The sequence below is a fragment of the Hypanus sabinus genome, chromosome 11 (genome assembly GCF_030144855.1).
Source record: "Hypanus sabinus isolate sHypSab1 chromosome 11, sHypSab1.hap1, whole genome shotgun sequence".
NCBI classification, from domain to species: Eukaryota; Metazoa; Chordata; class Chondrichthyes; order Myliobatiformes; family Dasyatidae; genus Hypanus; species Hypanus sabinus.
The window spans coordinates 54,373,913-54,401,776 of NC_082716.1; the positions used below are offsets into that span (position 1 = coordinate 54,373,913).

The 27,864-nt window shown below is 39.2% G+C and overlaps 1 protein-coding gene across 1 annotated transcript in view; it reads right to left on the reverse strand.

Annotated features, from left to right (window-relative positions):
- Positions 1–27,864, reverse strand: part of LOC132401968 (cystathionine gamma-lyase-like) — a 63,323-nt gene that overhangs the window by 18,814 nt on the left and 16,645 nt on the right. The window contains exons 2-7 of the mRNA XM_059984347.1: positions 17,123–17,204; positions 11,931–12,026; positions 10,725–10,834; positions 8,621–8,752; positions 6,728–6,785; positions 2,513–2,590 (exon numbers count right to left, since the gene is read on the reverse strand). Of these exons, the coding sequence (XP_059840330.1) occupies positions 2,513–2,590; positions 6,728–6,785; positions 8,621–8,752; positions 10,725–10,834; positions 11,931–12,026; positions 17,123–17,204 (556 nt within the window). The remainder of the gene's footprint in view (positions 1–2,512; positions 2,591–6,727; positions 6,786–8,620; positions 8,753–10,724; positions 10,835–11,930; positions 12,027–17,122; positions 17,205–27,864) is intronic.

The following is a 27,864-nucleotide window of genomic DNA, read 5'->3' on the forward strand; positions in this document are numbered from 1 at the left end:
AAATTCAGCTAAAATGTACAAAAATTCAGTTCCCTCTCCTAAATGGTTGTTGAAAGTACATCTTCCAGCTAACCCTAATTTCCAGCCGGTCACAAATAAACCTTTTTCTCCCACACTCCATCCATGCAGTTTACAACGCACTCATTTTCTCACTTTTCCCAGATTTAATGAAGGGTCTTAACATACATTAACTCTTCTCTCTCTCTCCACGGATGTTGCCTGATTTACAAAGTATTTCCAACCTTTCTGTTCTTATTTCAGTATGTTGTTCGGTTGCTTACAATCAGTTCTTAATAACAATTTTTAATCTCTCAATTATTCAATATCTCTGCCATTATTTTTGTAATGGTAATTACTTCTATATACTTTGCTATTTATTTTCGGCTTTTTCTTTACTTTTTCATGTATTTTTAAAGCATTTCCAAACTTATCATTAGATCCATTAGTACCTCCATACAAAATGGTTAAGTATGTGTTTTATATTTCATATTTTCATAATAGCTGTGTTGCCTTTGGCAGTTATTCCGTTTATAATAATTTCGCTTAGTAATTCGTTTGTTAGCATTCCAGTTAAAGTTAGGATTGTTTAAAGTTGTCTGTGAGATATCGCGGCATGCAACGACGTCACATCCGGTTTCGCCGCATCCTGTGGGAAAATACGGGTTTGGAGAAACGGGAAGGTGGGGGGGGGTCGCGACATGTGCGAGCGTGAGCAAGCAGCAACGTTTTCTCTCTACACACCAGGAACATTGTGAAAGCAACGCTGTGAGTTATGAGATAATCGATATGTTGAATTAAAATGTTAACACCGATCCTGTTAAAAGTAACGACGGTCGATAACGTTTATGTTTTCGTTAGTTAAAGAGTTGTGGATAGTTTGAGTTGAAGTGTATTTAAAGCAGTCAATGGCGTAGGTATATTCTGACTGTATGCTGCACTTTAATGTAACGTAGTAGTTGTAGTTTTACTTTTGCAAGTATTTACGATGTGAATGTAATATCAAGAAGGAAACAAGTGCTGTACAAATCTTGTATTGTTTTATCAACAGTTTTCACCATACGTCAATGTGGAAGAGTGAACAGTAAACGGTTAATCTTACTGTGTTCCTGTCGTTATTGACAAAGGTTTAACTCGGTGTTTAGTTCGGTGTTCCGTTACACCCGAGCGAGAACACTACAATAGCATTATTGATAGTATAGAAAATCCTTACTTGGATATCATGGTTTTATATTGATGAGATGAACTATATTTTACACAGTTATAACTCTGCCTTTTAAATATCATTCAGCATGTTTCACTAATTCTCTCACTTTGGAGATTCCCTCACAGAAGTGATAAGAGTATTGACAGCATCTTGCAGAACCAAGTGATGAATCAGACACCTTGCAGATATTGTCTGGAATCTCAAAGCAGTAATGTGGAGCACAGACTGACCATATTTTAGCCTATTGCTGTTAAATGGAAGGTTTTGTTTTAGCAAAGTGTTTTTGGATCAGGAAAAATAGCAATTGACGGAGCCAATAAAAAGCTATGTAAATGCTGAAGTTTTTAAACACTTGATGGTATCGCTGACAAAAGCCATTGAATACAAATACTATTACAAATTATTAATGCTTCAGAGCTGCATAATCAAGTATGTTGTTAATATATAAGAAAATTCACAAATATATGAAAATGGAAGATTATTAAGCTTGGGGCATTATGAAATCTATAAAAGTGTCACATTAGTAATTACATTATCAAACCTTGGTAGGATGTAGTTTTACTTAACCAATTGTGCTTTAAAGTACAAAGTACATATATATCACAATATACAATGCTGAGATTTGTTTTCTTGCCAGCCTACTCAATAAATCAGAATAATAACTATAATAGGATAACCACAATTCATACAGTGCAAAAGACAACAAACTGTCCAACTACAAGAAGAAAGAAATAATAATATAAATAAACACTAAGTATCAAGAACACCAGATGAAGAGTCCTTGGAAGTGAGTCCATAGGTTGTGGGAACATTTCAGTAATGGAGCAGGTGAAGTTGAGTGAAGTTATCCCCACTGGTTCGAGAGCCTTATAGCTGAGGGATAATAATTGCCCCTGAACCAAGTGGTACAAGTCCTGAGCCTCCTGTACCTTCTTTCCGATGGCACAGGGAGAAGAAAGTATTACCTGAATGGTGGAGGTTCCTGATGACAGATACTGCTTTCTTGTGTCAACACATTGTATAAATGTGCTCCATGGTGGGGAGGGCTTTACCCATGATGAACTGGGTAAATTTTGTAGGATTTTCCGTGTATGGAAACAAAAATGAATATCAACTTGCAAAGCTTACTTAATTAACAAAGTGTGCTTTAACATTCTATAAATCATGTAGATGAATCTACAAAAGAGCAGTGGAATCAGTTTTTGGCTAATGGCATGGAATAACTGAAGCTGCTATTACAAAAGCATTTCGGATTGGTTTTTAAACTATATAAAGCTACTTAGAATTTAAATAGTTGTAAATCAGTACCGTTCTGCAAGAATTTCAATTTTTCATAAATATCTTCACGGTTCATAGAAGCCAAGCCCATGACTACATCAGAATGACCTAGAGAGTTGAGGGATATATTAAAAGTTAGACAAAGGTCACACACTGGTCACATGACTTTAAAAGAAAAAGCTGGAGTAAGTATTTTAAATTTAAGTTACATAAAGCTGATGGAGTTACTGAATCAGGAAATTTCACGGTCAAGTGGGCTTTGCATTCAAGGGCTCCTTAACAATACCAGCTGCAAAGTGGTAAATGCCTTCACGGTTCAAGATCCAACGGAGTCCAAGTCATGCAAAACTCTGACAGGTTCACTTAATTACATTTGAGAAGACTATATTCCAGAATTTGTCATCACTATTCCAAAGACCAACACATGTGAAACTTACATTGTAACAAATGGAAACAGATGTAGAAATTCCAGCCATTTTTGAAATGCCATATGCTGAGAATCAAATGTTAAAAGAGTAAAGCCAACAGCAGTTAGGCAAAAAGTACAGACATTCATGTGACTTGCAGGTTAGTTATGCATACAAAGTACTTTCCTTTCACGTTAGTACCAGTATGAATAGATCAAACAGAAAATGCTGGAAAAACTCAGTAGGTCAAAAAGCATCAATAGAAAGAGAAAGCGTTAGTGTTTCAGGTCAGGGGCACCATCAAAGCTGAACAATAAATGTGATCCTATTAATGGGGAATAGGATTACATTGTTACGTACCCCGTAACTGGGTGTCTGACTAGCAGCGAATCCGTTGGAGTCTGGTGGTACCAAACTAAAGGTGTTTATTAGTAAACTACACAATACAATATCAAAAATGCAAATATACATATAAAACAAGTTAGTAGTAATAAACCTAAAAGTGTAGGAATAATAATAATCAATAATAAACAAGCTCTATCGATGTCTAGGGTTAAATGAATTGTCATATAAAAGTATAAAGTTCAGTTCATAAATGCTGAAGTAGTTATGGTTGTTGTGTTGAAATCGTTGGAGAGAGAGAGAGCGCGAGAGATTAAGCAGCTGCAGTCAGCAAACCTTCCTGTTGCCTCTTGATTCTGTTGCACCGTTGTTGTGGTGGTCATTCAGCTATGACCCCTCCGTCCTTCAGCTAGACCGTTCTTCTGTGGTGGACTCGTCACTCTAGCATGAGTGGACACACACACAAGTCCCCAACGGCCCTGCTGTAACACTGAGTTTTACTGACTGATCTCCTGGTTTGGTCTCCGAAGCCCCCCTACCTTTCCTGTGGTTACCAACACTCAATCAGTGTCCACGGGTGTGTCTGAAGAGTGTCTCTCCAGACCTGTCTTTTTATCCCCACTCACGGGTCTCAGCTATCCATCAACACTGAGTGACTGTGTCCATCAAATCAGGCCACTCCTGCTATCTCCTGAGGAATGTTAACGAGCAAAGTAGTAGAAGGTAAATAATCCTTGTAAAAGTCATAACACAGTAAATCAACAGTCTCCCCCTCTTATCTGTAGCAAATGTTCTTGCCTGGGCTTTATCTCTCTCTCTCATGAGCAGCATAACAACAGCAATAGTTCGTAGTTCTCAGGAGGGGGGCTGGGAATGGTTAACTCTGCACCCCATTGTCCATCAGGTCTGTTCATCACTCATAACAATATAAACTGGAATACAATGATTTTAGGAATATGTGGATAACATAGAGCAAGAAATTTGGAACAGGAATTCACAAATAACAGAAAATTCATTGAAGGGAAAAACCAATGGAATAGTTTTAATTCTTCTGGCCATGTGAAGAGACATGATGTCATGGCCTGTGAGTAGGGTGCAAGAAACTTCAAGGAGGTTAAAGACACCCTGGGTGAATGGAACATACAAGAAAACATATAATATAGAAAATAAATAGGTAATTCACTTTGGTTTAAAAAAGGCAAAATATTTGAAAAAGATACACTGATGAAATCTCATCAAATATAATAGCAGTCTACATATTCACTCTACATATGACAAACTTGCCCTCCCAGGAACCCAGTCAGATGATTCTTTGCCGCATTTCCTATTCTGCAAGTATATCCTTCCCTGGCCTCCAGATTTGTATCTGTATACAAGATTTCACCAGATGCTCAACTGCTAAGCATATTCAAGATAGCAGATTGATCTAAATTAATTACAAAATGTAAAACACAATAATTAATTGCACAAATATTCACCCCTTTCAAGACACCATTTAGTAGATGCCCCTTTGGCAGCAATTACAGCCTGAGTCTGTGTGGACAGGTCTCCATCAACTTTGCACATCTGTACACTGCAATTTTTCCCCTTCTTTACAAAAATGCTCAAGCTCTGTCAGATTAAATGAGGATCATGTGTGAACAGCCCTTTTCAAGTCCAGCCACAAATTCTCAATCGGATGGCCACTCCAGGACATTAATTTTATTGTTTTAAAGCCATTCTTCGGTAGCCTTGGATTTATTCTTGAGGCCACTGTCTTGCTAGAAAACAAATCTCCCAAGTCACAGTTCTCTTGTAGATTGCATCAGATTTTCCTCCAGATTTCCCTGTATTTTACCCTCTACCTTCACAAGTCTTTCAGGACGGGCTGGAGTGAAGCATCCCCACAGCATGATGCAGCCACCACCATGCTTCATGATAGGGATGGTGTGTTTTTGATGATGCCAAACATAGCATTTAGTCTGATGGCCAAAAAGCTCAATTTTGGTTTAATCAGACCATAGAACCTTCTTCCAACTGACTTCAGAGTCTCCACATGCTTTCTGACAAAGTCTAGCTAAGATTTCATGTGAGTATTCTTTTCCCCAACAGTGGCTTTCTCTTTGCCACTATTCTATAAAGCTGCAACTGGTGAAGCACCAGACAACAGTTGTTGCATGCGCAGTCTCTCCCATCTCAGCGACTGAAGCTTGTAACTCCTCCAGAATTGTCATGGGTCTCTTGGTGGCCTTCCTCACTATCCCCTTCATGCACGGTCACTCAGTTTTTGAGGACTGCATGCTCTAGGTAGAGTTACAGCTATACCATGTTCTTCCCATTTCTTAATGACTGACTTAACTGTACTCCAAAGGATAGTCAATGACTTGGAAATTTTCTTGTCCTGACTTGTGCTTTTCATGGAGTTGCTTGGGAGTGTCTTTTCATCTTCATGGTGTAGTTTTTGCTGGGATACTGGCTCACCAGCAGTTGGACCTTCCAGGTACAGCTGTATTTTTACTATAGTCAATTGAAACACCTTGACTGCACAGAAATCTCCAAATCTCCAAAAATTAAATCTCCATTTAATTAATTATGTGACTTATCCAGCCAGTGGCACCAGTGGTGATTTGATGTGTTATGTTAAAGAGCGTGAATACTTATGCAATCGTTTTGTGTTTTAGATTTGTATTTAATTTAGATCACTTTGTAGAGATCTGTTTTCACTTTGACACAAAAGAGTCTTTTTCTGTTGATTGGTGTCAAAAAGCCAAATTAAATCCAGTGTGATTCAATATTGTAAAACAATAAAACATGAAAACTTCCAAGGGGAGTGAATACTTTTAATAGATACTGTAAATTTATTAAGGGAATCAAGGAATTATGGCTTTCGAGTAAGAAATGGCAGTAAAAATACTGAATGGCTATGAAGGGACCAGAGGCGGAACAGTCTACTCCTACTTCAACTTTAATCATGTTCTTTCGATTGCAGTTTATCAAATAGATGGGAAAAGACAGGACCAATAAGAGCTAACAACCAATCTTAAAAAATAATCAATTAAAAGGGTAGGAATAAAATCAAGAGAACTAATGATAAAACTGCTAAAGAGAGAGTAGAGACAGAGGATGGCATCCATCTTGACTACAGAGGTCTGATGGTCACAAAGCAGTGCAGGGAGACAAAGTTTAAAATAATGGTGCTGCGCTTAAAATATCAACTGATAAAGAAAATTTAGAATTTGTTATGCAAAGTAATGCTTTAAAAATTGCTATTCTAAGCAGAGATTTACAGCAACACAGGAAAACTGAAGATGTGCAGCCTTTGAATAATACTTAGCTATTCTAGCTCCGTGAGTAATTTGACAACTGGAGTCTGAAGGTGCTGAAATTTTAGCTCTTCTAATGTTTGTAACCGTTAACACAAATAATCACTATACCAGAGCAGAATTTCTTCTATCTTCAGACATCAGATCTCAACATTAAATGCAAACGTAATGTTTTAAATTCTAGATTGTCTCACCATTCATATACTTTGTTGCAGAATACATACAGATGTCAGCACCAAGGGCCAAAGGACGCTGAAGGAATAAGAGAAAGATCATCAAAATAAACATTTTCTTAAATAGACCATGAAATCAACTGGAATTCCAAATATGGTCTTCCAAAATACTGAGAATTGTTGTGAAACAGTGGTTAAATAGATGGCATGTTGACATATTAAAACTGCATTTACAAATCTACAACTGGAAATATTAAAAATCCTACTCAAGCATATCAACCTGGTGTTTCCTGCACTGGTTTAACAAGTTACTCCAGTCAAGTGATACAGCTGGCAAAACAGTAGGTAAGGCACAGTATTAAATATTTTATCTCCTTTCTCACCCTTCCCTGTGACAAACATTTCATCTCACATCCTGAAGAAGACACCCCTTTTCTGAGTGGCAGATATTCTTGGTGCAATATAACTACTATATACACAAGTTGCAGGCCAGTAGAACCATAAGCCAGTTCAAATCAATCTCCAGATACACATATACATGAGGAAATCTGCAGCTGCTGGAAATTCAAACAACACACACAAAATGCTGGTGGAACACAGCAGGCCAGGCAGCATCTAGAAGGAGCATCTATAAGTCCTGACGAAGGGTCTTGGCCCAAAACGTCGACAGTGCTTCTCCCTATAGATGCTGCTTGGCCTGCTGTGTTCCACCAGCATTTTGTGTGTGTTGTTCGCACATATACACGTCCAGTTAAACATCAACAAAAACAAAGCTAATATCTGCACCTCAATCCATAGAAAGATGCTTTATCAATCACCTTATTGAACTCCAGTAATTCACTCTCCAATTATTTAGCAGTCCTGGTGGTTCAGTTTCTGGTCCACCAAGAGTTGTTTGCCATCCTCCCTTTGAACTCACCAGAACCCAGTTCACTATGCTCCCTTTAAACTCAAAGGATTCATGTAAAATTACTTCTACCACTTCTCTACTATTGCTGCTCAACCTGCTAAGTTCGTCCAGTAGATTATACCTAAACTCAGAAATATAAATTTGTGAAAAGCTGGTGAAAAGGCATTATTGGCTGGGACCCATGCAAGTGCTCATGGCTACAGCTTTGGTCTAGATAAAGCAAAAGAGAATTTGTTTTGGTGAGGACCTGTTGTAACAACCAGAGGAAGATGGCAGTGGTGGGGAATCAGTTGAGTCTCTTATTAAGATAAAAGTGGAGAGCCTTGATGTGGGATAGAAGTGTATGCGGATTGGATGTTACGAGTGAAAATGAGGTGGTCGGGGTTAGGGAACTGGAAGTTGAAGTTGTTGAGTGTGTGAAGTGTCACTGATGCAGGTGGAAAAAGACTGAACCAAGCTGGGCAAAATGGAATCAAGATACAAGGACAGAAGTTCAGTGGAGCAAGACCAGACAGAAAAACTGGGTCTACTGGGACAGTTAGGCTTGTGGATCTTAGTTTAGAGGTAGAAACAAACAATGCAGGGTTGGGGAGCAAAGAGTTGGAGGCTGTAGAGGGAAGATCTCTGCAGATGATGAGGTTGGTGATGGTGGCCTGATGCTTCTCAGTGGGGTCCTGGTTCTGGGGCACGTGAACAAAGGTATGTGTGGCCTTGATGAGGTAGAAGTCAGTTTGTCAGACATTTATAGCTGAAAACTTTCCAGAATGTATGGATACGCTGGTATAAGAAACATTTAAACGTTACTGCATAAATAGAAGGACGTTCAAGTGTCTATATTTCTGGCAAATCCTTCAACTATTCAGGATAGCATAGCTCAATAAAATTGCCTAACTAGGATCTGATAAGCCAGAAACCAGAGTCAAAACAAGTCATACTTAACTCGGAAAAATTGTATCCATACTGTAAATGTGAAAGAATAATGTAATTTAGATGATTTGTATTACCTGGAAATAGGCAGACATGAAGGTGTTGTCTACCACCATAATGATGTCTCCACGCTCATGTACAACTTCAGCACAAGCTTTGATGTCAACAACACTCATCATTGGATTAGTAGGAGTCTCAATCCAGACAAGCTGTAAAAATAACCACAAAAGTTTAGAGATAGGGGTTTCCCCAATCTGCCTCAATCTGCTTTTTAGAGAAGGGGGAAAAAAAAGACAACCGCTTTCTCAGTGACACCAGTAGTGAACAGCTATGGATTAGTGGAGATATTTTCATCAGTTTTTTTTTAAATTAAGACTATTTTCCACTAATACAAGAGTATGTAGTGAAGTTTATTTCAAGGATTTTATCGTTACTTATTTTCCCATTTCCAACCTACATCCTATTAAGTCTGGTCTTAGATTTGGTGCATCCATCCTATTGCCATCTCAATGTTTAATGCAACATGAGGACATTAAAAGGAAACATCCAAGAGGGAGATGGGAAGCACTGTTATATATCCACAATGAAAGCACTATGGATTTTCAAAGAAATTACCCCATTTGTACTTTGGGTCTGTATATTTATCACTCCTTTAGTCTGAAGAGCACTTTTGCAGCCTGCAAAACAACAGAAGTCATGATATGTCAGTGAAAATGTAGAGAAGATGTTTCCTATAGTGAGTGAATCTAGGACCACCTCTGAATTGAGGAACATCTATTTAGAACAGAGGGATTTCTTTAGCTCAGAGAGTACTGAATCTGTGGAATTCATTGCCATGGACAACTGTGAAGACCAAGTCATTGGGTATGTGGACGTTGATCAAATCTTGCTTAGTGAGGGTATCGAAGGTTACAGGGAGAAGTCAGGAGAATGGGGTTGAGGGAGATAATAAATCAGCCATGATGAAATGGTGGAGCAGACTTAATTGGTTGAATGGCCCTAATTCTGCTCCTGTCTTATGGTCTTACGATAATAAACCTGATTCTGATTTACCAGTCCTTGAATATTGCAAAATAATCATTTCAGGAGTTCAGAGAAGGGTTAGAGCAAGGGTCAAAAATCAAGAATTAACTTTATCTGCCATATACATTTACATTAGAAATTTGCAGGGTGTAACATGCAACAGAAGACAGTATCATTCAACAATTATAAAGTACAGAAAATTATATAAAAATAAATTTAGATGTTAAAGTACGGATATAGGATAAAATGTGTATAAATACATAAATACCAGCATGTATTTACAATGTAAACAACACTATATAAAGTGGTTTGAAGTGTTTATAGTGCAGTTCAGTGACAGGGGTAATAAATAGAAAGGTAGGGGGGTGGGTGAGGGGGGCTAACTAGAATGGTTGATCAGATTAACTGCCTGGGGGAAGAAACTTTTAAGATGGCATGAAGTTTTTGTTTTAATTAACCCTGTAGCATGATCTAGGAGGCAGCTTTTGGAAAAGTAAGTTTGCAGGGTGGATAGTGTCCTCAATGAATTTTCCTACCAGATTCTTTGTTCTGAACACATACAAGTACCGCAGAGATGGTAGGCTGTAGTCAGTGATCTTTTCTGCTGACTTGACAGTTTTAGGTTTTCATATATTTTGTCTATTTTTATTTCTTCTACTTTCCAGAAACAGACCAATCCAATCATACTCATTCTTCCTAGGAAATATCAAAACTCATGTCTCCCTCATAATATTCTTTCTGAAACTACAGGAAAGAACAAATTTAATTTTCAGTGAAACTCAGTTTTGTATTTCTGGAAAATAAAACATGCCACTCTATTTTTGTTTACAAACCAATTCTATTCAACCGTCCCTTGAATTGTATAGGTCATCCCAGCATGCACCCTGCCAATCCACATCTTCAAAACGACATTTCAAACATCAATTTTAATCTTGGAAAATGGCTGATGATTTTTGAGTCCTAGTTGTGAATTAATCTTATTTTAAAGATATTGCACCATTTCACATTGTAGTTATCACAAAGAAAATTGCACAAGGTAAGTGAGCTGCTTGCTGTTACGATAATTGACCACGATGGCTACAGAAAATAATCAAGATGGAAAGAATCAGATAAAAAGTCTGCACATTTTTTTTTAAATCTTGCACGAAGTTCCTCTACCTTGGTGTTTGGTTTAATTGCTTCCTTCAGGCACTTCAATGATGTGCAGTCTATGAGAGATGTTTCCAAACCCATTTCAGATGCAACTCTGCTGAAGTACCTGTTAGTTCCTGAAATATAGGTTAACCAGGTCTTAAAAACATATTGTGTAATACTATGTTTTGTTGTTGGAGCAAGATCTTATCATCCCTCCTTACACTAAAGGCAATACAGATCACGATTTCTCAAACACCATAAGGATAACAAAATGCCATATCCTACACCCCCAGATACCATACTATTTTAAGCCGTGGACAGTGTTTTGTGCTCCAAATGTCTACTAAACTTCAAGTGAAGGGATAGAGAGAGGAGGACTCCAATGAGTGTAGGAAGCAGTGCTCTAAGTACTGTGCATATATGTGCATGAAAAGGTGCAACATGGTGTCAGTAAATGTATCTGCTTTATAATAATGGTAACTCTCACACTGAAGGTTTTATGCCAAAATAGTCTGTTTGAGACATATAAAGACCACCACTTACTGAGTAACCAGTTCAACCGACGAAACATACCTAATCAGCCAACCCTGTCCAAATAAGCATTTGGACAATTTTCCTACTAAGGCAGTGAAAAGGATTTAAATGAGACAGAGGTAAATAGGAGATTGTGTGTACGTGTGCAATGAAAGCTTCCTGGACCAGTCCTACAACATGCATGGAGTATCTGGGGTTTCCGCTTTCCCTCTGGTTCCAACAAAGCAACCAAGTAACTGGAGGTGTATTCAGTTTGCCTCAACTTGGCAGGGAAGGGTGATATGGTAGCACAGCTAACCCAGGTTCAAATCCACCCTCTGACTGTAAAGGAGTTTGTATATACTCAATAAATAAGCATACCTGCTCTTCCCGTTAAAAAAGACAGTAGGGTCCTAATCCTAAAATACTGGAGGAACTCAGTGGATCAGGCAGCACCTATGTAAATAATTAAACTGACGACATTTCGAACCAAGAGCCTTCTTCGGGACTCTGGGTCAGATCTGATCTGTATATTTATTCATAAACACACCACCAATATTCATGGACAAACATTCTTGACAGACTCTCTTGGCATCTCAGTTGGAAAGCCGGCAAGCATTTTAACTGCTTGTTAACCAAATTCTGGAATGCAAAGTATTTTAAACAGGTCTTCATAAAATGTTATGTACTAATAAATGAAAATGAATTTAAGTATACCTCCATATACATCGTTCATGCAAATAATGCCATCACCAGATTTTAATAAGTGTGCAATTGTCATCGTAGTTGCCAGACCAGATGCAAACGCCAAGCCTGCAATCAGAGAGAACGAAACGCCAAACATTACTGTACCAAATAAAATGGTATACCATACTGTGCAACAGAACACTGCTGCAAAAAAAAAACAAATTTCCTGGCATACGTGAGTGATGATAAACCTGATCCTCACATGGGGCTCTATTGTGAACTGAGAGTAAGAAGAGGGCAGGGAGAGGGGAAATCATGGTTGTGAAAGGGGTTGGGAGAGGGGAGATCGCAGGAAACAACAGACAGATATTCTGTAATGAATGATAAACAAATCGTTTGGAATCAAATGACTTTGCCTTGTGCCTCAGGGCTGGGAATGTCTGCACACACACCTCCTCCCTTGGCACTCATACTCTGGCACCTGTCCCACACCCCTCCCACAATGCTCCACCCTCGCCAATCCTAACATCCTCTGCTCCTGCCAGATTTGCAAACTCGCTCTCTGCTCCATGTTGACAAATACAGCACTGCACAAAAGTCTTAGGCACCCTAACTATATATATGTGCCCAAGACATTTGCACAGTACTATAAATATAGAAACAAATTTGCTGCAAATATTCAGGAAGTCCCGGCACTCCTGCTGGTAAAGAAACAGAGTTAATGTTTCAAAGCAAAGACACGCAGTTCTTTTCCTGAATGCATAAAATGTGCAGTTTCTTTTGAGTGCTGTGTCCATTTACCTTTCAGTAAAATATTACTGCAATGCTCTGTAAGCCCAAAAACTATACAAATCAAGAATGTGTTGGGTTTAACCTCTGCAATCTATGGAGAGTTATTCAGAGCTAGGTCAACACCCAGCTACAGCAAATCTGAGACATGTCCTCCTTTGAACTGGCTCTTCCTACATGGCTGGTTGATCAACTCCACTGACAGCTCTTTTATCCCATATGCTAGAGCAGGCATGGGCAAACTACGGCCCGTTACGCTTTTTAATCTGGCCCGCAGAACTTAATGAAATTATATTAATAAACCTTGTTAACGTTTTTTCCCCACAATTCTGGCATTTTCCCAATAGATGACGTACTTTATATACATTGACCTTTGTTGAGGTGCAGCGTATTACTCCACATTTGCGCTTTACTCTTTGTTCGGCTCAACCTATTTGTGTGAACAGGCGTTCAGCGTCATGAACATCAACAAAGCCAGCCACAGATCCAAGTTAACTGACCAACACCTCAGATCCACCCTGAGAATCGCCACAACAAAACTAAATCCAGACTTTGATACGCTGGCTAAAAAGGGAGACCAACAACACTGTTCCCACTGAAATTAAAAATAAGTTTCTTCATTGTGTTATGTAAAAAATGCATTTGAAAATATTTTTTTCAATAAGCCTTACATGTTACATGTCATTTCTGTTAAGTGATGGACATGAGTAGTGCGCAGGTGCACGTACGTTCTCAAAATAAAAAATGCGCTCCAGATCAAATAACTCGCTCCGCATACTGGCGCGCTGTCACTGTTCTGTCCTTGTGCTGGTCGTTGTTGAGTTTTGGCACAGGGGACAATTGAATAAGAAGGAGCAGGACAAGTAGACCTGCATCTCCTACCGTTTTTGAAATAAAGACAGTCAGCAGGAGAGTGATGATGATAATATCTTGAAGGATAACAGAATTTTCAGTACTTTAAAATAATAACTGTTACTATTTAAAAAAGCTGTATTTTATTCATTTAATTTTCAGTGTTTTAAAAGTCATTTCAATAAATAGCTAAATACCATGGGACTTCAAAGACAGATATTTTGTTGTAATGCGTTTGTTCATGTTCAATTGAAATTAAAGCACATGTTTTCTACATATCTCATGATATTTTATTTTCTCTTATGAGGTGTATTACCAAAACACTCCGTCCATCTGCTCCTGGTCTGGCCCCCCTGTCAAATTTTAGAACCCTTTGTGGCCCACAAGTCAAAAAGTTTGCCCACCTCTGTGCTAGAGAATGGAGTTTAAAACTGCCAGTCCAAGATTTTTTTAAGTTTAGAAGTGGTAAAAGATAAAAAAAAAATTAAGATATACTGGTACATTTCTAAGATAAAATTTACCAATGGACATTAACCTTATTTTGAGGTTTAATAGGAATTAATTTACTTAAGAGCTGTAAAAGTTTGTATCTTTTTCTCTTAAAGGCTAACTATAGCTTGAATCAGATGGTGGCTATGACAATGCTGCAGAAATTCCACAACGGGCATGCAGGATCGGTTATGAAGGAAACAAACTGTGGAAGTGCATACTGCGTCCAGAGAGGGCCTCCAACATCCACACTTGATTAAAAACATGATATTGTGAAATGTGGTTCTGGAGAAAATGCAGTGGGGAAATTAGTAGAACACTGCTGTATGACCCATGGAGAGACCAGACTTTGAAAATGTTGGAACAAGAGGAGCCCCTTCAGACTACCTTTCAACTGAAGAGCGGAACATCAAAACATTGTAGCTTTGGCCACAATCTGCAGATTTCTACCAGATAGAACCACAGAACATTACAGCACAGAAACAGGCCTTTTGGCCTTTCTTGGCTGTGCCAAACCATTTTTTTGCCTAGGCCCACTAGCCTGCACCTGGCCCATCTCCCTCCATGGAGGGAGATGGGCCAGGTGCAGGCTAGTACCTGTCCAAGTTATTCTTAAATGTTAAAAGTGAGTCCACATTTACCACTTCATCTGGCAGCTCATTCCACACTCCCACCACTCTCTGTGTGAAGAAGCCCCCCCCCCCCCATGTTCCCTTTAAACTTTACCCCCTTCACCCTTAACCCATGTCCTCTGGTTTTTTTCTCCCCTAGCCTCAGTGGAAAAAGCCTGCTTGCATTCACTCTATCTATACCCATCATAATGTTATACACCTCTATCAAGTCTCCCCTCATTCTTCTATGCTCCAGGGAATAATGTCCTAACCTATTCAACTTTTCTCTGTAACTCAGTTTCTCAAGTCCCGGCAACATTCTTGTAAACCTTCTCTGCACTCTTTCAACCTTATTAATATCCTTCCTGTAATTCGATGACCAAAACTGCACACAATACTCCAAATTTGGCCTCACCAATGCCTTATACAACCTCACCATAACATTCCAACTCTTATACTCAATCCTTTGATTTACAAAGGCCAATGTACTGTTACGAAGGATGAACAACTCTGATGGGCAGAAGGGTGCAGAGTTACCAATGCCCCCCCCCGCTTTGGAGAATCGCAAATCGTTACTATTTCAATATCAAGGAAGTAAGAGAGACAAAGAAAATCTGCCAGGGCAGTTGTTATTGATAACAGCTCATGAAAGTTAATGAGAGAGAGACATAGCTAAGAGGTACCACAAAAGAGAAGCGGAACCATTGATTACTACTATTGTCTTTTGAAGAAGGATTGTTTACTTGGTACTGTTCTATTCATTGAAACCCCTCAGGGGGCAACCAGAGTGGGCTGCTTTGATGGGTTACATCATCCCAACCTGATTGACACCTGAGACCCCGTGAGTGGGGATAAAAGTGAGGTCTGGGGTAACACCCCTCAGACGCACCAGGAGAAACGCTAGTGAGCATCAGAACCCCCACAAGACAGGGTGGGAGACCGGAGACCGAATGAAGGGTCGGTAAATTCTAACTCACAGTGTTTTGTAGAGAGACCGGTGGGGGCTTGTGTGTGTTTGTCCACCCTTGCCTGGGTGACGAGTCCACCACGGAAGAACAGTCTAGCTAAAGGACGGCGGGGTCATACCTGATTGGCCACAACAACAACGCATCGATGGATCAAAATCATAAAGGAAGGTTGGCAAGATAATAGCTGTTACTGTTCACACGTTTTCTCTCTCTCTCCCCAACAATTGCAACACATCGACAAACAACTACCACAGCCTGCATAAACAAAACTGAACTTTATATTTCCATCTGACAATTCATTATCCCCTAGACAACGACAGAGCTTGTTGCATTAGTGATTATTATTATACCCGCACTTTTAGGTTTAATATTGCTAACGTATATTCTCTGTATATTTGCATTGATATTATTTTGTATATTTTTGCTAATAAATATTGTTGAAAATAGTATCACCAGACTCCAACGGACACTTCTATCTTTGCTGGTAAGACACCCAGTTACGGGGTTCGTAACAGTACCAAAAGCTCTCTTTGCGACCCTATCTACCTGTGACACCACTTTTAGGCAACCTTGTATCTGTATTCCTAGATCCCTCTGTTCTACTGCACTCCTCAGTGCCCTACCATTTACTTTGTATGTTCTACCTTGGTTTGTTCTTTCAAAGTGCAATACCTCACACTTGTCTGTATTAAACTCCATCTGCCATTTTTTAGCCCATTTTTCCAGCTGGTCCAGATCCCTCTGCAAGCTTTGAAAACCTTCCTCACTGTCCACTACACCTTCAATCTTTGTATCATCAGCAAATTTGCTGATCCAATTTATCACATTATCATCCAGATCATTGATATAGATGACAAATAACGATGGACCCAACACTGATCCCTATGGCACACTACTAGTCACAGGCCTCCACTCAGAGAAGCAATCTTCCACTACCACTCTCTGACTTCTCCCATTGAGCCAATGTCTAATCCAATTTACTACCTCACCACGTATACCTAGCGACTGAATCTTCCTAACTAACCTCCCATGTGGGACCTTGTCAAAGGCCTTACTGAAGTCCACGTAGACAACATCCAATGCCTTCCCTTCATCCACTTTTCTTGTAATCTCCTCGAAAAACTCTAATAGATTTGTTAAACATGACCTACCACGTACAAAGCCATGCTGACTCTCCCTAATAAGGCCCTATCTAAATACTTGTAGATCCTATCTCTTAGTACTCCTTCCAACATGCCTACTACTGACGTCAAACTTACCGGCCTATAATTTCCTGGACTACTTTTAGAGCCTTTTTTAAACAACAGAATAACATAAGCTATCCTCCAATATATGCATTAATTTGCTTAATGAGTTGCCATCCAGCATGGTATTGTGGTATGAGCATATTGTTATTTTAGAAATGATACCACCAAAATAGAGAACAATGTTAGCCCTGGTAACAGCCTTTTAGTGCTTTAATATCCTGCTGTCTAGGCAATGCCAAACAATAAACACCAACACTATGACTTACAGTACTTCGCTCCATCAAGTGCTGCAACAGCTTTCTCCAAACAGTTCCGTGTTGGATTTCCACTGCGGCTATATTCAAAGCCCTGTAGAGAAGTCCAGAATCAGACACGTTAGCTGTACAATAGATTCACAAAATAAAGCCTCTGCAAATGAAGCAACATAATGCTCTGACATAGGAACAAAAGTAAAACCAAAGGGTTCTTTACTGTCAACTGTTTTAGACTAAATGCAGTGAACACTACCATTGCTAGTCATTATCCTCTGAGGCCTTTTAAAAACAAACAAACACTTCTGCAGCTACTAACCCTTGCATGACACGGTTCTGAATGTGACGGGTAATTTACCACAATCTCTCTGCAAGGCTTTTTAAAAAATATATACAAGAGGAGCACCTACAACATTACACTGGGACCAGAGTAGATCTGTTGTAGTATTCTTGGTAACATTCACTGGTGCATAACACTGTACTCAGAAGAAAACATCTGTTTGAGAAGCATCTGCTACGTCCCAGCTCGAGGAACCCCAGTTCAACTCTGAGCTCCTGTGCTCTGTGTGGAGTTCACACTGTGACCATGTGGGTTTCCTCCCACATCACAAACTCTTGCAGACTAGTAAACTACCGGACTCCTAATGTGCAAGTAGGTGATAGAGTAAGTTAGGAGGGGTAGAAAAATGCTGGGAATGTGAACTGACGGATTACAGGGAAAATCAATGGGGGGCTATGGTTGCTCTAGGAGTCGTCATAGACCTGCCAGGTTGATCTGTAGAGGCGAGAACACGTGAAGTCTAACATTGAATCACCATGTACCACTAAATCCATCAAATCTCTGATACTTGTCATTTGGTGAAAGGAAGTTCAATTCAAATTTCTTGATAGTATTGTAGTATTTCTAAGTGATAAGCAGCTTGAAGAACAAATTGTTACTGATAAGTCTTACATATTTTACCTGTCAGATTCATTTAAAAAACTGAGTTTATTAAACAGTTACAAGGAAATAAAAACCGCAAACTCATATTATACCACTCTCCTTGAAAAACTGAAACTTTTCAGCAGCAATATTGGACGTCGCAAGTATATTCAATTTCCTTCACTGGCCACTCTTAAAATAGAATTGCAGGACGATGATCTGATTGTACACCTTGATCATTTGAAACAACTGCACACTGATATGGAATTTCAGTTCAGATTCCTGCTGGAGATGTGTATTCCAGATTGGGTGGTGGATCCATTTGGGGTGAATGTGAATGATGTTGAGCTGCAGAGTGATATAACAGCTCAAGTAAAATTCAAACACAGCAAGCAGAATTTCTGGATAACTAGTGATATTCAAAGTATGGTTCCACAGTTTGGGGAGAAAGCAAAATCGTTTTTAATTGGATTTCCCACCTCTTATCTAGTTGAATGTGGTTTCAGTCAAGCTCTTCACCTGCTATCAAAAGCTCATAACCCTCTAGATGTTGTGAAGAGGTGATCTTCGATAATCTTTAACAAAGTTGCAACCAGATATCCAAAAACTCACTAGCTTGCATCAGTTGCAAGAATTTACTAAATACCCAAAGACATTATATGAAGTGTATTTTCTGTTGCTGGTTGGAAGAACATTTTATAAATATTACAAATCAAGTATCCTATTCAAAGTTTTGAATGTTTATTTTTCATATACACCTGTAACATTATATTTAACATATAATACCTATAACTTGTTAAATCGTAAGTATTAGAATACTTAGAGCAGTTGACCAAAAAAACTTCAGCAACTAACAGAGACTACAGAAGGTGGGGGCCACAGAAGTAAATGAAAGTTACAAATGGGCCTTGAGCAGAACAAGGCTGAGAACCACTGCACCAGGTATATTTGCCGAATCAGAAAAATATGTTCCTGCTGCCTAATAATTCTGGCACAAATACCACGTGCACTGCATGTGATGTCTACATCATAGTCAAATGTTTGGTTACATGTTCTTTTTACAGTACCACAGACTGGGCTGCAAACCAAGTTGAATTCAGTTCCAAATTTTACATAAACACCTGAATGACATTCTGTTTTGGAAATTGAGAGTTCTTCATTGAAATACCGCTCTCTGTCCATCTGGACCATGCCATCTTTTCACAGTTGCCATCTAGCAGGAATTTTAGAAGTTGGAAGTCTTCAAGAACAGGTACTTCTCTTCAACTATTCATTTTCTTCAACCTGCTCAACCCTAATTACAACTTTGGTATAGCAACACTATGACTACTTTCCATTATAATGTAGTTCCTTTTGTTTATTTCTGTTTTTTCTAAAATTCTTTGTAATTCATGATTAACTTATGCTTTCCTTGTGAATCTTGCGTCTCTATTGCTATGTGCCTGTAATGCTGCTGCATATAAGTTTTTCATTATTCCAGTGCATATGTGTACATGTGCATACAATAACAAATTTGATTTTGACTGAAATACCAACAGTTAACTCACCTACCATTGTCCATGGCTCTAATAATAACTGTCGGCGTTCAGCTTTTGATACTTAAATCATGGATTGTCATGCACATGCAACGCAAGGCAATAGAAACCAACACTGACAAATTTTATAGGCTGATGGAGATGACAATTATATTTAAACGTGACTTTTAAAAACATGTTGCTGTTACCATGTCTACTCCAAAATTTAATGTTTGAATTTCTTCAGTCTAGCATCCACATAACCCAAGCTCCCACACTTGGTTTATGCAAATTTTATTAACAGAGATTTTGATTACAATCTATAATCAAACTTGTCCTTGTTTACACACTTAGAAGATTAATTGTCTTTTCTTAATCAGCTCGGAACTACTGCCTCAAACAATGGTGTCTCTTCACACTTGTGAGCAAAACAGGAGCTGGAACAGAGACTGGAATCACTGTAGTGCATCAGCAGAGCTGAGAATTTCTTGAGCAGTGCATGGGGGGGTGGGGGGCAAGATAATCTAGATTCCTATTCTTCTATCAGTGGAGAAGGCATGATGAATGCTTTGAAGATGAGGACAACCAGGCAGATAGTGAAGGTATCCTCCAAGTCAAAGTCACTCTCTAAAAGATTGTCCCTTTGAACACTCTTGGGAATGATGGTTCCTCAGAGAAGTGAAGCCTGGGCTGGGAGTATGGCATCACAAGTGCATGAACTAAGCAGAAGGGAAACACAAAGAGCGAAAGAACAGTAGTGACCAGGAGAACTAATTGTTAGAGAAACAGAAAGGAAGTGAAGCGTCTGATGGGTTGGTGTGAGAACAACCACCCTAGCCTAAACGTGGAGAAGACTAAGGAAATCATTATGGGCTTCATGAAGTTGCAGACCAAATATTCCCCTCTGTGAGTGCATGGCTCTTCCTTAGAGAGAGTTAAGTGAGTCAAGTTCCTTGGGGTTCACCTCACGGATGGCCTCACCTGGTCCTTTAATATTCCTCCCTGAACAAGGCACAACAGCGTCCCCACTTCCTAAGAAGATTGAGGAAAGCGAGGCTCCCACCCCAATCCCCATCTTAATTGTGTTTTACAAGAGCACCAAAGAGAACTTCCTGCCAAGTTGCATTTCCATCTGGTAGGGGAGCAGTCGAGCATCGGACAGTGGACAGTGAGAACAGCTGAGAGGATTAGGGGTCTTCCTACCATCTACTGGAGATGTTTATCAGGAGCGCTGCATATACAGAGCCCTTAGTGTCACGTTGGTTCGCTTTTCTTGAGATTCTTAAACACTTGATACAAATGCAATACACCAACTTTTGTGGGTAGAGACGATTCTTTATTTAAGCAAGTACAGGCTTTTTGGAGGATTGCTTAACAAACTTTGCTATCAAGCGATGCTCTCCAAACAAGGGAACAGTACTTCCTTTTTACAGGGTTTTACACCACAGTCAGTCACGTATGCAAGATAGAATTTTTAGCTACCTCCACAGTCACATGCCTGGCAACAGTGATAGTGCGAGTCAGAGACCACTTAATCACTTAAAAGCATCTAATTTCCTGCAAGTGGACAGGAGAAATTATCCTTTAACATCTCAACAGTACTTAACAAAGACCACTTAATCACCTAAAGGCAGAGTGGCCAGCCACTCCAGAACAATGTGTGCAATTATAGCAAGATCCTTTAGCCTCGTCCACACTAGACCAGATAAATACATATCCAAAGCCATTTCATTTCATTTTGACCCTCCGTCCACACTGAAACGGCATTTTCCTCCCCTGAAAATGGTACTTTTCTAAAACTCTCTCCAAAGTGTGTAAATCTGAAAACACTGGCTGGGCGGTATAGTGTGTATGGGGTAAGCGGGCATGACGTGCCGGAACAGATAGTGGCGGCAGTGCAGCATTTCATTGTTTTCTTGAACTAAGAAGAGGAAACGGAAATAGCATACTGTTTCTTCTTCGCTTGTTTTCTGTAGCTGTGTCCTGCGCACGTGCCCAGTAGGAGGAGATTCACCCAAATACTCGTTTTAATGTGGAATGAGGTGTTTTCAGAAACGTCTGGTGTAGACGCCTATCATTTTTTTCGCGACACCAGCGTTTTCAAAATTCACCAGCTCAGTGTAGATGCAGCCTTAGTTCAGCATTTCTTGTGACAAGTATAACTAGATTGCCACACCCTGCATGCAACATCAGAAAGCCCACAGTGTAATTTAGCATCTAATTTCCTGCATCTCAGCAGGACAAATTAACATCTTTTAACATCTCAGTAGTATTATTCACGATTCCACCCATCCATCCAGCATCTGCCTTGACTTTCTACCATCAGGCAGGAGACTCCGATGCATAAAAACAAGAACAGTTGGGATGAGAAACAGTTTCTTCCCCCAGGCTATCAGGCTTCTGAACTCCTGGCCACATTGTATAAAGTGTCACTGATTAATCTGTTCCTGTACCTTAAAATATTTAATACTAATGCACTTTAGTTTGTCATTTATGTGAGATTCATTGGTAGATTTTATCCTTACCTTCATAATTTATCATGTGTTATGTGTGTTACACCCTGGAGAAACGTTGTCTGGTTTCTATATTCATTTTATGCATGTACATAGCTTAATGACAATAAGCTTGACTTGACTTGACAAGAATTTCCGTGGGTGTAGGCACAAATCCAAGTTGGTATCCGTTATGGTGTCAAAGTCAAGAAATCTCTGAACTTCTGCACAGCAGCATAAAATTAAGAGATAAATAGCTAGAAATCCTGATTTGGTTAGAACTACCAATGCAAGTATGGATAGTGATAAGGCCTTTAGATCTATAAGGCTTTCAGTGATTAGGAATATAGAAAAAAGGTTAAAAAGGCATCAGTGGTAGTAATCACACTATTTTCAGTGCAGGTACCAACAGAAACAGATGAATCTGAAGCAGCAGAGCAAACGGGAGAGCTCTAATTTTGAGCCAATCTCACTCCAACTCCATCTGTGGCCCTGTATCAAACAGGTTATGCTTCAACTTTGCACAGTTCATCCCTCCAAGCAGCTTAGCCTTCGCTCGCCTCTTCATTGTTTGCACTGATAATTTACTACAATTTTCTTCAGAAAAGGTGTCATTTTCCTCAAGTGTCTTGCCTATCGAAGTACCAGTGAGTATTCGGTAGCGCCATCTTAAGCCGGAAAATGAGATGTATACGTGACATGGGTAACATAGTAATCATAGGAGACCTTAACATATAGATAGACTGGTAGACTAAAATTTGCTATAATAAGGTGGAAGACGAATTCTCATTACTACCACTGGGGAGGAGTACAGAAGCCAGAAGACTCAATGATTCAAAAACAGCTTCTTCCCCTCTGCTAACAGATTTCTGAATGGCCCATAAACAGCATCTCATTTCTTCACTTGTTTTCCAGTACTTATTTTTGTATAATAATTTTATATCTTGGTACCAAACTGCTGCTGGAAAATTAACAAATTTCACAGCATTTAAGTAAGTGATAATTATCTCAGTCTGATTCTCACATTAAGATGTTGAGGGACACACCTCAAAAGCAAAAATACCACAGGGATTGTGTTGACAGAAGAAAATAAATATGGTGTGAAATAAAATTGGATTAAAAGAGTTATAGGCCTTTTTAAAAATCAAATAAGGATCAAGAAAGAAATTGGAATTGATTTAACTATGTCACATACACCAAGATACAATGAATGGCTTGTCTTGCACACGGTTCACACAGGTCAGAACATTACACAGGTCCTTTGAGGTACAACAAGGTAACAATGAATGAAGTATGACAGTTTAATTCGTCATTAACATTGGGGTATGAAGGAACCTGCTTCTGTGCTTGACTGCACTATGTGACATATACAGCGTTCTGATAAACTTCTAAAACAAATTATCTCTACTGAATTTCAAATTTTTGTCTTGGAATCAATATGAAGGTCATTTTCTATCATATTTGACTCAGACAAGATTCTTCAGATTTTAAAAGCACCATCAAGTTTATCCCTCATCTATATGTCATGAAGAAAAATGTCAATCCTCCAATAACTAGTTCCTTTCCCAATGAACCTCACCTCCAGGTTAATTACTGTACAAACATTGAGCTCAAATTACATTTCAAATCCACCTCAAATCCAACAATCACAGAACATCACGGTTAGACCAGCTGTATAAGTCAATTCAAATAAATTAATTGTACTCTACATGTTTCAAGACTCCAAACAAATTGAATTTGTGGAGGTTATAGGGGTGCAATAATTGGATTAAATACAATGTTAGAACTGGAGGTTAATGTGGTTGCTTGCTTCATGGAAGAGAACAGTTCCAAATGTTGGTTAATATTTAAGAATTATTTTACAACTCAGCTTTTCTAATACTTAATGCGTAATCCAAAGAAAACTAACATTGAACAAAACACCTCTTTGGATGGTGACTTGAAACCCTACATCTTTGATCCAAAAAGCAACATTGAAGCAGTTTGTACTGAAAGACGTATAACAAACCTATATTTTTCCAATTCCCACAAATACGGATGAGTGTACACCAAAATAGTGAATTTGCCCTGTGATAGAAAACAACAATTGGCACACTGACTTTACTTTATGAATCACAAATTTAAAGTCAAATAAAAAATATTTTCTGGTTTGACAGACCTAACACAAATGTTTTGGTCTATCCATGGCAGTGCAGGTATTTATTTCGATTCAACATAGAATAGACCCACATGTCCTTTCAGCTACCTCTAACAATCCCAATTTAAACCAAACCTAATCACAGGACAATTCACAATGATCAGTTAACCTACCCGACACATCCTCGGACTGTGGGAGGAAACCGGAGCACTGAGAAAACCCTTGCATTCCATGGGGAGGATGTGCAGAGATTTTTTACTGCAGGCGCCGAGACTGAACTCTGAACTTCGACATCTCGAGCTATTAACTGCTCCTGGTACAGTGGCATCCCATACGTGCCCCAGTTGAATTAGTTGAATAAACCAGCACAGTGTAATCCAGAAGTTCTTCATACCTCTTAAAAGTTTGCTGAGAAAAAAAAACTTCAAACAGAATACGTGGTGGCATAACTGTAGGAAGCTCTGGTGCAAACATGGCAAATGGGATTTAGAAATAATGGTGAGATTTGTTGTTCTGTTTCGCACCTTGTGGCACACTGGGTGGCATTTTTGTCATTTTCGTAGCATTCGACTATTTTTCATGAGGCTGAGTTGCTAGCTTGATGCTCAGCCTCTCACAGATGGAATCAAGGAGCTGGCCAGATTCAAACTCTGGTGCATTCGCCTTGAAGTCCTGTTGATGCCACTACACCAACGGCCGCCATTAGTGAGAATACACCAGCACAAAGCAGTGACACAAGTACAGAAAGACAGTCCTCTAACCAAAATGGATCTCAAAACATACGAGGGGTGATTGATAAGTTCGTGGCCTAAGGTAGAAGGAGTCAATTTTAGAAAACCTAGTTCATTTATTTTTCCTATATTTACACACTTAATCCAGCAGTCATGGAGCATACGGATCTCTCCTTTGTAGAATTTGGCGTCTTGGACCTCCAGAAGTGGTCCAGAGCATGAGGTGATTGATAAGTTTGTGGCCTAAGGTAGAAGGAGATTAGTTATACAGCTCTCGTTACATGCACGTGCAGTTCAACTCTTTGAGTGATTATGCAGAAAGATTATGCAGTTAATAACGTGTTATTTCTGTTTCAGATAATTGAAAATTGCAAGTAAGAACTGTCTGAGAAAATGGTCATCCGCTACCTTGGCCTCAAGGGCTTATCACAAAGGAGGTCCATGAGGATATGGTGGCAAAACTTAGGGGAGTGTGAAAAATAAATATGCTAGGTTTTCTAAAATTGACTGCTTCTACCTGAAGCCATGAACTCATCAATCACCCCTCATAGACCACATTAGTGAACCACTGACACCCCAAAAAATGTTCACTTGAGTGAAAAAGTGGAAAGTCAATTTATTTGCAATTCCAAACCATCAGACATTATAGAGAACCACAGATTTGAGATAAAGAGCTGTAAGCTAGAGAAGGCTGCCACTTTTCACAGAAGGACATGCCTCAGCACTACAACATTGGCAGCTTTCTTTTATGTATTGAGTGCTGCATGATACATTTATACTTTAATTAATGAGAAAAGCAAAAAGTAGTTATTAATCATATAGAGTTTTACAAAAGAGCTGAGTCAGCTTGGCAATGTCACCGTTGTTACGGACCCCGTAACTGGGTGTCTTACCAGCAAAGATAGAAGTGTCCGTCGGAGTCTGGTGATACTATTTTCAACAGCATTTATTAGTAAAAATACACAAAAATAGTATCAATGTAAATATACATATAATATACGTCATCAATACCAAACCTAAAAGTGCGGGTATAATAATAATCAATAAGAAATAAGCTCTATCGTTGTCTAGGGGATAATGAATTGTCAGATGGAAATATAAAGTTCAGTTCAGTTCATGCAGGCTGCGGTAGTTGTTGGTCGCTGTGTTGCAATTGTTGGAGAGAGAGAGAGAGAGAGAGAGAGAGAGCAGTAACAGCTATTGACTTGCCAATTTTCCTTTACGATTTTGATCCGTCGATGCGTTGTTGTTGTGGCCATTCACGTATGACCCCTCCGTCCTTTAGCTAGACCATTCTTCCGTGGTGGACTCGTCACCCAGGCAAGGGTGGACACACACACAAGCCCCCACCGGTCTCGTAGCGTTTCTCCTGGTGCGTCTAAGGGGTGTTACCCCAGACTCCACTTTTATCCCCACTCACGGGGTCTCAGGTGTCAATCAGGTTGAGATGATGTAACCCATCAAACCAGCCCACTCTGGTTGTCCCCTGAGGGGTTTCAATGAATAGAACAGTACCAAGTATACAATCCTTCTCCAAAAGACAATAGCAGTAATCAATGGTTCCACTCTCTTTTGTTGGTAGGAGACATTCCACTCTGTGTATCTCTGAGTTGTCTCTCTCTCATTAATCTTCATGAGCTGTTATCAATAACAACTGCCCTGCCAGAGTCCCTTTTGTCTCTCTGACTTCCTTGATAACAGTATCGAAATAGTAGCAATTTGCGATTCTCCAAAAAGGGGGGGGGGGCATTGGCGATTCTGTACCCTTCTGCCCATCAGAGTTGTTCATCATTCGTAACACCGTCAATAGGGACATTGCGAGGCGTCACGTGATGACGTAGGGTCGAGACGTTGGGAATCCAGCTCCCTCGTAAAAAGTAATGGAATAAGGTTTCAATGAAGAAGTGTTAACAAATACCTACTAGAAACTATTTATAAGCAACTCAGGATTATCTTTTGATATGGCTCCTAAACTGAAACAGAAGAAAGCTACTACTTCGAAGACTGCGCAAATCGGCGGGGAAAAAGGCCTAACTGTCTCGGCAAAACCTCGGACTCAAGTTGGATCTCCTCCCGGCGAAGTGCATGGCACTTCTGATGATGTGGGACAGGAAGTTGCAGCAATGTCAGCGGTCCCTAAGAAGAAACGGCAAGAACAACGCGTGCGCGAACGTATGCATGAACAGATATTAACAAAACTACAAATACCAACTACGACTGGCAGTGAATCGGAAGTAGAATCAGACTCTTTGGAAATTTCAGAGGAAGAAGAGGAAAAGAAAGAGGAGATTAAAGGAGACATAAAAGATATCCTGATATATATGACGAATGAACTAAAAGCTTTAAGACCAGATATAAGAAGGATACAGAATACACTCGATAATGTGGTGGAAAAACAAAAGAAGATGGATAATAAAATTAAAGAGATGGAAGTAAAAGTTGAAGAAAACACTGAATGAATAGTTAAGATAGGAGATAATAATCTTGCCTGGACAACAGAAAGAAAACGGATGTTGGAAAAAATAGATGCGCTTGAAAACTCTAGTAGACGAAATAATATCAAAATTGTTGATCTTATGGAAGGTACAAAGGGAGAAAATCCAATAAAATTCTTTCAAGAATGGATTCCAAAAATTTTGGAAATGAAAGAAGGAAGCCAAGTAATTGAAATTGAAAGAGCACACAGAGCTTTAAGACCAAGACCTCAACAAGATCAAAATCCAAGATCAATTTTGATAAAATGCTTAAGGTACCAAGATAAAGAAATGATCTTGAAGGCAGTTACTCAAGGTGCTAAAAAGAGAAATGGGCCATTGATGATAGAAGGGAAAAGAGTTTTTTTTTATCCAGACATAAGTTACGATCTTCTGAAGAGGCAGAAGGAATTTAATCCAGTGAAAAAATCTTTATGGGAAAAGGGCTATAAATTTTTTATTGAGCTACCCAGCAAAATTGATAATT